Source organism: Python bivittatus, unplaced genomic scaffold (assembly GCF_059951505.1).
Source record: "Python bivittatus isolate LINGU-HERP-01145 unplaced genomic scaffold, Pbiv_v1 ctg000510_np1212, whole genome shotgun sequence".
NCBI lineage: Eukaryota > Metazoa > Chordata > Lepidosauria > Squamata > Pythonidae > Python > Python bivittatus.
In genome coordinates this window covers 2,382,076-2,397,168 of record NW_028277081.1, presented here as the reverse complement: position 1 = coordinate 2,397,168, position 15,093 = coordinate 2,382,076, and the positions used below count along the sequence as shown (strand labels likewise).

The 15,093-nt window shown below is 52.2% G+C and overlaps 1 protein-coding gene across 1 annotated transcript; it reads right to left on the bottom strand.

Moving 5' to 3' along the window:
* Positions 1–9,127: 9,127 nt before the first annotated feature.
* Positions 9,128–11,730, bottom strand: CAMK2N1 (calcium/calmodulin dependent protein kinase II inhibitor 1). The gene is made up of 2 exons (XM_088147674.1): positions 11,403–11,730; positions 9,128–9,535 (listed from the first exon to the last, which is right to left on the bottom strand). Exons 1-2 carry the CDS (start codon positions 11,587–11,589, stop codon positions 9,465–9,467), a joined length of 258 nt encoding a protein of 85 aa, XP_088003800.1. The 5' UTR covers positions 11,590–11,730; the 3' UTR covers positions 9,128–9,464.
* Between the last annotated feature and the right edge of the window lie 3,363 nt (positions 11,731–15,093).

Genomic DNA, 15,093 nt, shown 5'->3' with positions numbered 1-15,093 from the left:
ATTTCAAAAAGTTACGTCGGCAGAGCAGAAATAATCTTATTGATCCACGGACCATTTATTTGTACAAGATGCTTTTTTTCCCCAACAGGTAGCCAAAAGGACGTTCATTCACGCATAAAAATTTACTTTCCTCCCTTAGCATTTCCTACCACAGTCTCTCCCCTCTGCAGGATGCCACTTGTACGTACTTCTTTCAATAATGTCTTTTTCACCCACGGCCCCTTTCTCTCAACTCCGCGCTTTGCCACGCTTCCAGATTTATGGAGGCTCTTCTGCGCGGTAATTATTGTCAGCGCTGTTAGAGTCCCTCGGTTAATCTTTTTTTAACTTTCCATCTGCCTTGGCCTTTCAATCAATTTAATGAAGGTGTACAAGCCACCATCCAACTTTGCCTAACAAGACTGTGACTTAAAACAAATGCGTCTTAGGAGGGAAGCTGTCTACCGAGGGCGATTCTAGGCGTTACGGAACGTAAAGTAGAAATGAAAAGAAATTTGGACGTGAAAGCGGGCGCAGACTGAACGTGTGCAAGTGATCTGCGAATGAGCCGAAGGGAGTTCAAGAAAAGCCGCCCTAACCTGTACGTAATTGGAAAGAAATTAACGTAGGCACAAGAACTCTTCTAAAAAAAACAATTTTACCAAATTAATTCAGTCTTCCTACCACCATTATCACCTTGGCATATTATTTAACCTGCCTGTTGGGGGGGTATTGTTTTCCAAATGTTCAGCTAGAACTGTGACAGCACATTAAGCCATAAGAAGCTTTATTCATCTGAACGTCACATGTTGTGTGAATGCAGGAGAGTTTGGTGAACCCCGATTTAGAACCACCCATGCCTTGTGAATCCAGCTTCGAGGTATATTCAGCATGCTAACGCCAAGCCAGCCAACGATGTGATCATGCAAAAGGTTGAGCGAACATGGTGGTGTGTGTAAACCAAGGTTTGCGGTTGAGCGTGTTGTGTGAACCCCTTCAGAGGCGGCTGAATTCAGGGAACGATGCTTAAGCGCGCCCCAGCTTAGAGTCCTCCTACAGCAGTGTTGTCCAAACTTGGCCACTTTAAGATGAGTGGACTTCAACTCCCAGAATTCCCCAGCCAGCTGGCTGGGGAATTCTGGGAGTTGAAGTCCACTCATCTTAAAGTGGCCAAGTTTGGACAACACTGTCCTACAGGGACACAACCCTCGATCTGGACTGCAGAGATTTTATGCTGGGGATGGATCTGGGTGATCGGGCCCGGATTTCCACTCTGTCTCTTTCTGAGGCTCTTTCAGGGCTTGTCCTTTCCCGCTTGGGAGCCGCTGTGACCCGCACAACTCGTACAGAGGAGAGGACTCCTCCTTGGGCCCCTTACGCAGGGGAGACCCTTCCCCAATTGTGCACTTTTCTTCTAAGAAGAGGAAGCCGGAGGCAAGACCAACCCGAGCATGGAGGGAAGACCAGCCTCTCCGAAGCCCTACAGCTCCTCCCTGGCGCCCAACACATCCCTCTTTCGGCAGGCTAGCTTGGTGTGAGAGTTGACACGCGGGTTGAGAACACGGCCCTTCAGCCACGTATGCCCCTGGACCTACCTTTATGTGTTCAGGCGTGTCCTTCGCCCCGCAGATTTGGCTGGATGAACATGGCCATCGGAGGTGCTCGGCTAACTTCTTTGGGCCCCTAATTCCCCCCTCCTCTTTTTTAAAGTCTGACTCTGAGGTGGGCGACGCTCCATGAAATGAAGAGGCTGCCATTGTGGGAACCGGCCTGCAAAGCTGCTTGTTTTACTCTTTGTAACCTCTCCACCGCCTCAGAGGGCGGTTGTAAAGCAGTGAGAATAGACACAGGACCATTTCCGACACTAGAAATGGGGTGGTATGCAATGGAATCCGGCCCGCAGCCCAGTTTGGGGTCTCTCCCTTTTTTAAAAACATTGAACGTGCAACAACTGTGGGAGAAGACGGATGTTGTCATCGCAGGATACGACCTGCCAAGCTGCAGGGGTGGCCGAAATTAAAGGAGCTTTGCCCCGAGGTCCCTTGTGGCAAGACTTTGCAAACAATACGTCCCTCTTCCCCCTCCCTCCATTCTTCCCCTTGATTTCACAACTCAACTATTCCACAGGAAAATGCTGACGTAGTTTAGCACGCTGGGCAGGCGAGGAGGGAACTGCATATGAAAATATATGAATATTTATGCATACATTTCAGGCTTCGCTACATTCGAGAGAGAAAGGCGCTTGGAGACAGGAGTTGTGAATAATTAACCTGTTTCTCTTTGTTCTGTGCATACACGTGCATGCGTAGAAGTTATGTAGAAGCCCAAACTGTTCGAGGAACATGCTTAAGAAACCCCTTTTTGCAAGACAACACACTGACCTGGTTCCTCCTCGTGTGGGTAACTCCCCGGCTCCTTACGGTAGCTGTCGCAAGCCATGCTCGTGCACTGGGTGGAACGCGTGAGGTCTGGCGTGGAGCAAGCTGTGGTCACGAGTGGTGGGCGCAGTGGCAGAGCGGGTCTCCCCGAGGGCCTTTCGATCTGGCCAAGAGAGATGGTGGGGAAAGAGAAGACGGAAACAGTCAACAGCTGGAAGGGGTCTGTGGCAGCTCATCTCTGAAACAGCTGCTCGGCCCAGGTGCGGAGAGGCCGGGGAGAAGCGTTTCATCCGCCTTAATGAACTCACTACACGCGAGGCTGAGAAACCCCCCGTCCAGTTGCCAAGAGGCTGCGTTTAAAGCCGACTAGCGTGAAAGGTACCTTACCACATCTGTGCCATTCTTGCTTCTTCCTGGCTCTTGCCCAGCTGCAGGGAGGTTGGCCGCTGACCCCCTTCCCTGTTCAGTGCAATTTCATCCCCCAGAGCGGGGAGAGGGAGATCTCCAGTCTCTGTTTAAAGTCCCTCTGCTAAGGGGCTGGTCCCGAGGGTCCAGCTGCTGAACTAATTGCAGCTGTTTTACACCAAGCTTCCTCGCCTGTGCTTGTTCCTGGAGCAGCTGGGAAGAATCAGGGCTGAGGCAAGGGGAGAGGAATTTTTGGGCTGAAAAGCACGCTCAGGCCCTAGTTTTAAAGTTATCATTCTTACCTAGCATAGAGGGGAAATGCGATCAGGGCTGTGTCGGCACCACACGTAAACCAGTTAAAATCCTAGCAGGTGCGCTTACACAGCGGCATACGACGCAAGGCTAATTTTAACCTTGTTGCTTCGGTGGCTTGCGATTTAGGACGTGAAGAATCCAATCTGTGGTTTTGTGCTGCTTTCCCCCCACGTGGGCGTCTCTTTCTCCTCACCAACCCTCACTCCAAAAAGGCAAAACAAAATCCCCGAGCACCCTAATTTTGACGAGGTTCTACACGGGGCTGCGTCAAGAGGCGTTCTGCGGAGGGTTTGGCTAACAGACAGGAGATGCCCACGCCACGTGGCGGTAAAACACTCCACAGGAAAAGTCTCAAGGCACTTAAAAAAACGAGGCATTAAGATGATGATGATGATGATGATGATGATGATGATGATTTTGCAGTGGCTTTTAAAAGTTGTTAAATATTGGCAAGGAAGAGGTGGGGGGAGAAAAGAGTTGTGGGCAGAATTTCAGTGAACTACTCAGAATTAAGACCCCATGAAATTGCCTTCAGACCTTTGAATGCTGGCCTGTGACCGTAATAAAGATGTGGTTTGATTTGATTCAGACCTTGGACCCATCTCACCAAGGGCCAGAAGCGCTTTTCCCACCCAACCTGGAAGGTGGCAAGGATGAAACCTTGAACCTTATTTATCTGGGGAACTTTGCAAAGCTTTCGGTAGCCATTCCATGCCCAGATCCTCTGCGGATTTTTGAATTGGCCCTCAAGGATGTACGGCCCTGGTTTGAAACGCTTCGCACCGGAGGATGCAGCAGTTGCGCCGAAGAGCTGGTCCGCGAGGAGCGACGGCGATCTAATTTCCTAAATTCTGCTTCTTTCCCCAAGTTCCCATCACACACAGAGATGCCCATGTTTCCATGGCAACCTGCAAGGGCCCTTGTGTCTAAGAAGTTAATCCAAGTTATTTCTGTGTTGCGGGCGGGAGGTGTTGAGCTGCGCAGAAAGTTCACCGCTTTTCTCAGACTCTTAAGAAGCCGCAACTCCAACATTGGCTCGGCGCTCGAAAAAGGCTTTGGTGGTGGGGCCTGTTGCAAATTTGGACCAGTTATGTTCTTTCCCTGCCTCTTCTCAATCCATGTTGTAGTCTCAAGGCAGGAATTGCTAAACCCATGGCAGCACGAGGTGCGTTGAGAAGAACCCCCAGCCCCAGAGGGGCAAAACAGGGGACACCAGGAGGACAGGACGAGGCACCCCTTCCTCCATTCTCAGAAATCTCAGGGGGTGGGTGCCAAAAGGATGGTAGCCAAAGGAGACCCTCTGAAACCAGAAGGAAAGATCAGCATGTTCAGAGTGTGCAAAATCCTGAGCAGGAACTTCCAAGAGAAGCATCCTTTTTAAAATATTTCATTCCAAATTCCACTTTTGGAATCCAGCGCTCATAGATGGATGGCCACCAAGCACGTGTCACTTTTGGGCCCATCACATTGCCCCTTGGAGACCACTTCTAGGAAGTTCTTCCTGGGAGACATTTCTAGGAAGTCTTCCTTGGAGACCACTTCTAGGAGCCAAAGAGGAAGTTCTTCCTCCCTTTGGGCCTTCCAACGTGGAGTGGGGAGATGGTAACACTGAGCACCCCTTTCTGTTTCTTTTCCCCACTTCCTGCCAGACAGGTGGCCTCCATTTCCTCCCAAATTGCGGATGGAGAAGTCAGATGGAGGATTGCTACAAATTTCTCTGGGGAAAGGAGAAGTCCTGTGGCTATTTCTTAAGGGCAAGATCCCGACCCCAGTGGGAACAGGAGCAGTGCTACTGAAACCCTCCCCAGGAGAAGAACCTGCAAGTTCTCCCTGCTGGGGTTAATGGAGACCAGCGAGGTTCCTTGGCCAGAGACCTGTACAATGAAAGGACATTCACACACGCTTGGCCACCCCACTGCTAAGGCAATTCAAGAGCCCCTCTTTTCAGCTTAGCAAAACTCTACGAAACACTCTTTGCCTCTGAAACATTTCCAGAGCACTTGCTTCTTCATCAAACAGCTTGAGAACTGTCAGGCAAAAACAGAGGATAATTTTTCGGTCTGGCACTTGCGTTAGAGACAGAAATCTTCTCTGCCTTTACAGGGGTCTTTACAGGGCTTACAGAGGTGGGGTGGCGTTAAGTTGACCCACTGGGTGAGCTAGGGGCCTCCAAATGGGTCTTCCCCACCAGGAACCGGGGGTCAAGCACCCAGCAATAGAGGTCCTCTTGGGGAGCTGAGCCCCAGCCTCACTGAGCGCACCTCAGGGGCTTTTCGTCTCTCAAACCCCATCTCTTACTGCTGCTGATGATGCTTCAAGGCTTGGGGCCGCTGGATGGAGCTGAGGCAACAATGGAAAACTGCCCCAAATCATGAATGGCTGCAAACTTGCAAAGGGAGGAAAGGGAAACGGAGCAAAACAGAACTTCGGCAGACCCGCACCGATATTCTGCACGAGAACCTTCCTTGCCTACCAGCCGCCCATCAGAACAGCCAAGCCCTGGGTTTGGGGGATGCGGTTGCTATAGAAACTGAACATCTTCTGAACAGCTTCGACTGAGGCTCCAGGACCACAGTGCAGCTTCTTTCTCTCTCTTCTCCCGGCGGGGAAATCTCCTGCGGTTTCAATAGTCTGCTTCTCTGCACGTTGTAAGGAGATCTTAGCTATCTTCTGTTCTTCCCAAGCAGAAGGTAATTTAGGAGACAAAAGGAGGTGTTGATAAAGAAACTGCCTTCCCAAAGCAGTGCTGACATTCATGAAGGGGTCCCCCGCAGCCGCCAGACCTTGAAAACTGATCAGGAGCCTTCGTGGAGAGGGTGGGGAAAGGGAGGGTCAGTGCAAAGGTGGTCCAGCTTGTTCTTACAACATTGAGCTTGAGAAGATCTGGGAATGACCCACAGAAATGGGCTGCAGGGCTCTGGGTCCGCTGACATCATGAAACTTATTCCTTTGCTCCTTGTGGGCGGTTGGTTTTGTTGCTCTCGTGTTGAGTCTAAGTTTCCAGACCAATCGAGAAGGAAATCAGCATTTGACGCTTTTGAATTTCATCAGCTACCGTTGGAGGAACGTTAAGGACAATCAGAGAAAAGGCTCTACAGGGATCAGAAGCACCAAACTCCCTGACAAACTGTATGTAAGGAGCAATACTAATCAGGTCTTTTGCCCAGCATCACAAAAGGCTTCCAGACAGGAAAGCCAGTCCAATCGGATCTAATAATCTTCCGACCAAGTCTCCAAAGAGAACCTTCTCACATCCCTCAGTCCAAGCTGCGGTGTTAAAATGTAAAACCATGTTTTAAAAAATGGTTTGTACTGCTGAAGATAAATTCCCCTTTGCTGTAGGCAGGTCAGGCCAATCTGGGAGCACTTGGAAGGTCAAGGCAGGGATGCTGAAAGTCCACGTCAGAGGACTGAGCCCGACAGATAAAAGAGACGGAGGAAGGTGGGCACGCATCCTTTGCCATGCCAGTCTGGAAATTCAGAAGGGGGGCTCCAAAGTGAAGGAGCCCCACATCTTTCAAATCATGGAGAAAGGTTGGGGGGGAGAGAAACTTTGATCACATCCCTAGTGCTGCGTCAAGGGAGACACCCAAACCTGCCATTAATTATGGCAAGGAAGCTGGCCTGGATGACTCCATCATTTATTCATTAAAAACTTTTCAGCGGCTCGTTCGTAAGACATGGATCACCAACCCTCTGACTGCTGCGCTGTTTCCTCCCCAGTTGCTTCCTTATTTCTCCACCGGCCTCTGAAGCGACCTAAAGCCTCCTTCTCATTTGCCTGGCTGATGGGTGGAGAAGACTTCTATTATTCATGCTGGGTCGAGCAATCTGAGACGCTGGGGACAAAAGGCCTCTCCAGTCTGGACAGAGACGTGCTCTGGCTTGCGAGTGGCACTCCGGGGCTGTGTGCAGGGAGGGCAGGGCGGGTCCAGGCCTTCGCCCAAAGACGCAGGAGGACGTCCTGCTGCGAGACGGGCTGGAAAAAGCCCTCTGGTCTCTTCCCGCCTGAGACAGCGAGGAGCGTGCATCGGAAAGCAAAGAAAGGGGGGAAAGGGGGTGCTGAGAGAGGAGGCTCCACCCTCTGCATCCATCGTGCCCACCGTGCAGCCTCCCCCCCCACAAAGACCACTCTGGATAAAATAAGCCAATTGTGCCTTTGATGGACACGTCCGTGAGAAGGATTCAGTGAAGACTGCACATTTGGGGCCCGATGCCCCCAAGCTGCAGAGTAGTTACCATCTCCATGTTGCACTGATACCCCAACCTTTCCTCAAGAGAGACAGACCCGGGGAGAGGGGCCTCTCTTAATTAAAATAATTAACCCCCTGTGAGGTAGGCTGGGCTCAAAGTCATACCACCCTCCGTGCCAGGGAGGTGGTCAAAGTGGTGATTTTCAGCAATGCCCTTTCCCCCTCCTTAAAGAAAGCAGAACACTAAAGGGGCAGTTTATTAACTTGTTTTCTGTAAATTTCACTCCCGGAACCCTTAAAAATATATTTTAAGGAACGGAGAATCCCACCTCCGTCCCTTTTGTGTGCAATCCTCAGGGGTCAGAAAAGCAGATGAACAGAAATGTGGCCAGTCTCAACAGTATCAGCCAACTCTCAATCAAAAGTTACTCACAGAGAAGTTTACATGCAATCAAAAGAGAAGCGTAGGTGCAATTCCGCTTCCAGGTGACCAGAAGTGGGTGTGTTTTGGGTGGGGGGAGCGTGCCTGGAAACCAGTTTGCAGCTATGAGCTCTTGGCTGCAAACTCAGAAGAAGATTATCCACAAGCCAGAACTGACCAGTGATGCTTCTGGCCTGTGGACCAGGTATGGCCCACAGGTTCCCCTCTGGCTAACCAGCTGTGCCCTGTCCCCTCCACAGCTGGCTGGGAGGAGAGTCCAAGGCTGTTGGTCCTAAGAAAGCACAGATGTTTTTTGGTGGACCAAGCCAGGGAGCGCTTGGCTTCCAGCAAAGGCAGACGATTTAGAAATACAGTGATTAACCTGGAAGGTGGGGAGCGCCACATTTTGGCCCAGGCATGAAAAGATCAGACAGAGACAGATGCTCTCTGTGGGCCAGAGCAACTCCTTGCTGCCCAGGTAAGGCTAAACAGAGGCTTGGTGTGAGAGAAACCACAGGTGAGAAACCACAGATTAAGTCATAATAATTTATTATCCATTGCAGAAACAGTCTTGTGCAACATACACAAAGTGTGTAGGAAAGGAAGCAAATAGCCTTTTAGGACATCATTCCAGAATGCAGGCAAAGAGAACGATATAACTAGATTGAAAGCAAGACAGCCCTTTTTGTCTTCTTCGTATGTCATGCAATTTTTTTTAAAAAGGATCAGTCAGTAAAAAGGAGAACTAACCCAGAGCAAACCAAAGGCGAGGGTCAGCCCCAAGAGAGAGTTCTTTATGTACAGATAAACCAGGCAGACAGAAGATCCTTAGAGAGGCAAGAGTTACTTAGGGACAAAAAAGGAACTTCACATAGACCCCAAACCACTACAGAGGAAACGGAAAAAGTAAAAACGCTTTTTGCATTTTCAAAAATATTTGGCACTCATCTTACAGGATTACATGTTCGGGGTGCGTGTGCGCGTTTGTTTATTTAATTACACAGTAACAAAGAGAATCAACTTTACAGTATGTTTAAAAAGCAGAGATTGGTCCGTTACAGGCTTTCGCTCGCTAGGGAACATTAAAAAAAAAAGCATTGCATTTACTTAAAAAAAAAGGTTTCTTCCCATTTCCCTTATAAAATTACACTTCTCTCTTTGCCCCTGAGTGACTGAGCATCGCTGCAAAAATTAAATACCGGCATTACGGTGCAGTTTTTGGGAAATAAGGATAACGATAAGAAATCCTTCCTCATTCAATCTTTCCTTTAAAAAAGTTCTTTAAGTTCCACTGAGATTTCAAAAGGTAACTGGAACCAAATACAATGTGTGTGTGTGTAATTACAAACCATCCTTTTGTCACTCTTTTCTCTTCCCCAAATCCAAGAATACAGGTATTTTTTAAAATAGAAAATGCAGACCACGTTACTCATGGAATATTTTTGGCTAGGTTTAATCAGGTAAACAATCATGATTAAAAGTTAATTGAGTCCCTCTCTGCCCCCCCCCCCAATTATTTCTGTTTTCAGGGGACTTTTTGAAAATTGTACTTTCTGGAGGGCGCAGGAATAAAAGACTTCAACTTCTGCTTCAGAGGCTCCGCCGTTACTCTGTGCCTTTTCCCCCCATAATTCTTCCTTTCTTCTTCTTCTTCTCCTTCTCCTTTTTTTTTTTTTTTAAATGAATGGTTTTGCCTCTTCCTGTGCGGAAAGGTAAATTATTTTGGTGCCTCCCTTTTTTTAACTCAGTGTCTCTGGGGGAAACTTTTCTCTTTTAGACCCCTGGAGGTGGCTTTTCTGAAATGCTTTTCAGTACATCGTCAATTCGGTCATCCTCGATGACAACTGGAAGCAGGAGAAAAAGAAAAGGAGAAAGGGGGATGAATAAACCCCCCAGTTAGTCCACACATCCTACAGTTGCCAAGGTCGAGAAACGCTGCCTGAGGCCACCTCAGGTTCTCGTGGGCCTCTGGCCTTTATGGCCACCAACACACCATTCCCCTGGCCCTTTTGGGATACTCCATCATCGCTACGATTGTTACCTTCACCCAGTTCACTGCTCAGACTAAGGAAACAGCCCGTAGCTCAACAGGACGGGTTGGTCCACACAAGGCTGAGACACAAATATCCGCCGCTGAGGCTGGCCTGACGTATTGTGGGAATCTAGCTAAAGAGGGTCTTCTCTATAAGTCAGAAACTCTTTGTAGCCCAGAAGGGGTGATGCTCTTTAAATGCATACCAGCGTTGCAGAAGGTTTACACACACACAGACACGCCTTGCACACAACACCATTCCTGTTTCTCAGGAAACATCGGTTTCGGTATAAAACCAGGTGAGTTTGGAGGTTTGGTGCTATTTCGAGAAGCTACGCGATGGCACTGCCGAGAATTCGATGCATCGCATCACATTCCTAAACTGGTGTTTTCAAGGTCACAAAAAATGAACACGCACACACACAAGCAGGATCACAAAACTGACCAAATGGCAGCAGAAGAGTTTTCTAACAAGAAGAAGGACGTCTTTTTTAGCCTTTAATTAAAGGCAGGATCTGTATAAAGGGATTAAAAAAAAAGGCCAGACGCGCACATACAGGTGGGCGCACACGCTTTGGTTGATGTTCCCTAAAACGAAATTCAATCCCAAAGGCTGCCATTGCTTTCAAAGCTGGCCTCGGCCCTTCTGATCCAGACACCTCCGAACGGCTTTCTCTGCAGCTTTCTCTGCAGACACCCGATGGCCGTGAACAGGGAGCGCGACCGGCAGAGGAGCAGCCAACGCACCCTGGCGTGCATTCCCACGTCCCCCCCACACGCTGGCCTCCAAAGTTTGGGATCTCGCCTGCCACAGCTGGTGGAGAGATGGGTGCCACCCTATGGCCTTGGCTGAGAAGGACCATAGCGGGCATCCTGGCTCCTTCTACCCCCTGCCCGCCTTTGGAGATTGCCTTCCCCGGGAGGAACGGAGGGGGGGCTCTTCCCCAGCAGCCATCAGACTCCTCCAGGGGCTCCAAGTTGAACTCCCCCCATGACCGACTCTGCTCACGCAGCAAAACAAAGCCGACTGCAGCTTGCAAAGGGGCAGAACCCGCCCTTTAGGCACGGGGGGGGGGGGGTGCCCAGCAACCCTCTCCTTCAAGGGCTTGTGCACCCTACAGGGGCTGCAGGTGGCATTGCTCTAGGGTGGACAAGGGAGGGCAGAAGGCCTCCCCGTGCGTGGGCACCCAGACCTGCATGCACACCTGGAGGGGCAGCCGAGGCCCTCTTCTCCCCTCGGGTACCTCTGGCCCCCTTCTCACACCCCCGTCAAGAGGGCTGTCTTGTCCCCAAGACTCCGGCACGCCGCCTGGAGGCCAAGAGAGGAGACTGCGTGTGCGCAGACTACAACTCCGCTCATCCCCACCCCGGAGAAGGCCGGGGATGATGACCTTTGCGCTTGCTGGACGCCGTGGGGTGGGAAGGCGCCGGGGCGGCGACAGGCTGCCTCAGTGCAGGGCGCTTCCAATTTGGAGCGGGGGGGGGGCAATTCGGGTCAGCAGCCCGCGCAAGCGGGACCCGCACCCAGCTCCGGAGAAAGCCAACTTCAGGACCGCAGTCCGGGCCAGGGCGACTTTCTTCTCCCTTAACGTCCCGGCCCTTCCAACAAAGTTGCAGCCGGGCGGGGGGGGGGGCGGGGGCTCGGCGATTTCTCCCCGCGGCCCGCCCGCCCCGCTTACCGCACTTGCTCCGGCCAATCTGGGCCAGCTTGGGGGCGCGCTTGCCGGGCCCCCCGCCGGCGGCGCCGAAGTGGCTGGTGTCCTGCAGGCGGCAGGTGAAGGCGAGCTGCGCGCCCTCGGCCGCGTCCCCCCCGACGCCGTAGGGGCCCCGCTGCAGCTCCTCGCCGCGGGGCAGCACCGCCGACATCGTCGCGCGCCGGCCGGGCAGCCGCCGGGCTGGGCGGGGAGCGGGGTCGGGCGCCGGCAGCCGGCTCCGGGGACGCGCCGGGCGAGGGCACCGGGCGGCAGAGCGGAGCCGGGAGCCGAGCGGGAGGAGCCGAGCGCGGGCGGGCGGGCGGGCGAGCCAGGGGCGCTCCCAGCTGAGCGACGTCCGCTCGCCTCGCCTCGCCTCGCCTCGCCTCGCCTCCCCGCCCGCCCCAGCAGGCGGGCGGGCGGGCGGGCGGGTCTGGGGGGAAGGCGAGGCGGGCCGGGCCGGGCCGGGCCGGGCCCCCGGGAGCCTCGCCGCGTCAGCCGAAGCGCGGCCCCCGCAGGGACCTCTTCTCCCACCCGTCGGGTTGGGCGAAAGCCCCCGCAAGCAACGCGACGGTCGGCTTCGCGTTAACCGCAGCAGCGACGCGCTTCCTTCTGGGGCTCCCTCCGAAAGCGCCGATCAAGCAGCTTTCACGGCGCGAAGACCGGGCTTGGCTGCCCGCGCCGGGGACCCGCCCGCCCGCCCCCCCCCCGCGGCCCTCCTGGCGTCCAGAAAACTACTGTACTTTCTCCCCCCCTTAAAAAAAAACTTTAATTTCCAGGTTGCCACACACTCCCGCCCTTTCGGCCCCACTTTCCGGGGCGGCTTGCAATAAAGGAAGCAAAAGGCAGAGAGACGGGAGGGGGTTGGAACGCCTTCCCTGAGCTTTCTGTGATCTGCACGGGGGCTGCAGAGCAACACAAGTACTTAAACCCCCCAAACCGACAGCCGGATCCTGAACCCTATCGGGTGGGTAGGCCAGCAAGGTGAGTTATGGGACTGATTAGTCTGCCACACTTTGGCCAACTAGACAGGAAATGAAAGTGAAATGACCCTGACGTGTCTCCAAATGCTGCAATTGGTGGCACGATCCACAGTGCAGGTGTAACGACTCAAAACAAGATTATTCAGCAAAAAATGGAAAATACTCAAGACGTAGGGAGAAGCATCTTAAAAACAGGAAGTTACAGCATTTGATGGAAGGGAGGCAAAGAGGAGATCACAATCGATGCCTAGTGGTGGCCTTTGCCAGCCCGGCCTCAACTAATCTCACTGGCTGGGTTTGTACCCTGGTGTGTAAAAGATGCTTCAGAGTTTGTTTATTCAACAAACCATCTTTAAACAACCTTGGCTTAGCGTGAAATCTGAATCCACTGATGAGGTTAATGCAATACATTCAGCCATTATGAACATTATGAACATCATTAACTTAGCTTGTTGTGTGAACCAGCCATGACAGTTTGTAAGTGAACCTACTTTCTCTTTCTCTGTTTCTTTCAGACTAACCTACTTTACAGCTTGTTATGAAGACGAAAGTGCGCAGGTATTGGGGCTTTCTTCAAGAAAAGGCAGAATCACCCTTTTTTAATAGTACATTCCCATGTGCAAATCCAGCTGTGATTCAGTCCAAGTACCTCAGAAACACATCTGCTGCTCCTTCTGGCCTTCCAGCCAGAAATGTGATTTTTAGAAAGCCAAAATGCTGCCTTTACATATGAGCACAGGAAGGAAGGGAGGGAGGGAGGGAGGGAGGGAGAACAAGTCTGGAGATATTTTTCTTTGACCTGCAGGAGCAGGCTGTGATGAAATACACTCCAATCATCCCCCAACACCTGTGTGTGCGCACGCACGTGGATGCATTTTGTGTGGCCCTTGGCAGGTGGAGTCATGCCCATCTGGCACAGGCCACTCCCAGAACTTTTCCAGCTGTGCATAGCCCCGAGGCAGCTTTGCCCTCCAAGAGAGCAGGAAGAACAGACCTTCCCGGGCGGTTTGGAGGTGCAACTATTTTCGCTGACTGACGCAGAGGAAGAACCTGCTCCCCGCTCGGCCTGGGGGGGCGAATCTGCCACTTTTGCTCTTTCCAATGCCAGCATTCCTTCAGAAGAAGCAGAAGGTGCTGTTTTCCACTCCCAGCTGTGCCGGCTGAATTCTTTGCTGCAGCTGGACGGGCCCCCGCTCGAGGCGAGGCGCACCAGACGCCGAAGAGGAAGCAGCACAGCCACCCTCCTTGGCTCCCGACCGGGGATTCAGAGCCCTTGGCTTGGATGCACCGGCTTCCTCTCTCCCATTTTGGTTCTGGAAGTCTTGCATTTTCCCCATCTGGTTCAGGAGAAGCGGGGAACTCCTTACAACCGAACAAGAGAACGGAGCACAATTCTCGGCAACCCCTATTCTCGGGGCAGTTGCCCCCGTCCTTGTGGCAGGCGCAGGGAGGGTATCCTTAATCCCAGGAGAGCGGTTTGGCTGCTCTGCCCCCATCTGAACCTCCAAAATCGAGGACATTCCTGCAGGTTCTGGGAGGCTAGCCAAGGATGGCGTCAGCCGCATGAGGGAAACAGGTACAACCCCCCCAGAACAAACAAGCCGCTTTTCCTGGCTTCCTTCCAACAATGGGGTGCTTTCTTGCTACGAAGATGGGCCCAAAGTCTGACTTGAGCACCTTTGGAAGGAGCCGTACGTCAAGAATGGCTTGTTCAACCGGTTTTAGCTGGCCAAACCTCCCCGCGCCCGTTGCTCACGGAGTAGCAGACGCTTTGCAGGCAGAGGCCTCGGGACCAATTCAGAGGATGGCCGGGGAAGGGGCGAATCGGGGAGGAGGGTGCCATAGTGGATCCAGGGGGGTTACCTAAATCAGATCAAGTGGGGAACCAGCCTAGCTGCCGTGAAAGAGCATGGATCTTAGGAATGAGGAAGGAATGAGTGAGCCCTTAAAGCGGGTGGGGGTGGGAGGTCTCCCAGAAAAGATTTCGCAGTCCTGAGAAAGACGACAGTATGAGAAAGAAACTCAGAACGACCCTGCCTTGATTCTGTTTGGCCTAAGGCAGGGCAGAGAGAAACTCCGACAGGCTTTCAGGCTTCGGATCATTCTGCCCTCCAACAGCAGAGAGCATTCCTGGAACCCCAGCGGGGTCTGTTCCTTGACGTGGCCTACCTCAAAGGGCTGGCAGCTGCACGTGAGAGCTGTGGGACGCGGGGATAAGAGGTCGGCTTCTTCTGTGTGAGAAGGAAAGCGAGATTAATGGGCATCTGCCCTCCACTCCTGTTGCCTGGAGGGACTCAGTTCTAGGGCTCTTATAGGAGCAGGAAAGAATATTAGATGTTTCTTCAGATCGGGGGCACACTCAAAAGCCCTGAGTGCCTTTTTTTGGTTTTGTTTTGCAAAATTAAGAGTCTCAGTTTCCTCCAAGGGAAAACAGTTCGGCCTCCGGGGCATCAGATGGGCTCTTTCTCACATTTTTTTTCCAGCTGTGCATCATCGTTTAAAAAAAAGAGAAGCGTCAGCTGGACCTTTGCATCACATTCCAAGCACGTCTCCACGAAAAGCCCACCTGAAAATAAAAGCAGTTTAAGTTTTCAACTCCGGCCCTAAGAATCCCTTGCAAGACTCGACCTGAATCACTTACTGCTTGATTTTTAAAACCTGTGAATCTCTGTGAACAAGCAAGCAAGCAAGCAAGC

Bases quoted from the DNA above. Each gene is read 5' to 3' on its own strand.
- CAMK2N1 (XM_088147674.1), bottom strand. From the start codon at position 11,589: ATGTCGGCGGTGCTGCCCCGCGGCGAGGAGCTGCAGCGGGGCCCCTAC. The intron at 9,536-11,402 runs GTAAGCGGGGCG...TCCTGCTTCCAG, and splicing joins GATTGGCCGGAGCAAGTGCG to TTGTCATCGAGGATGACCGA.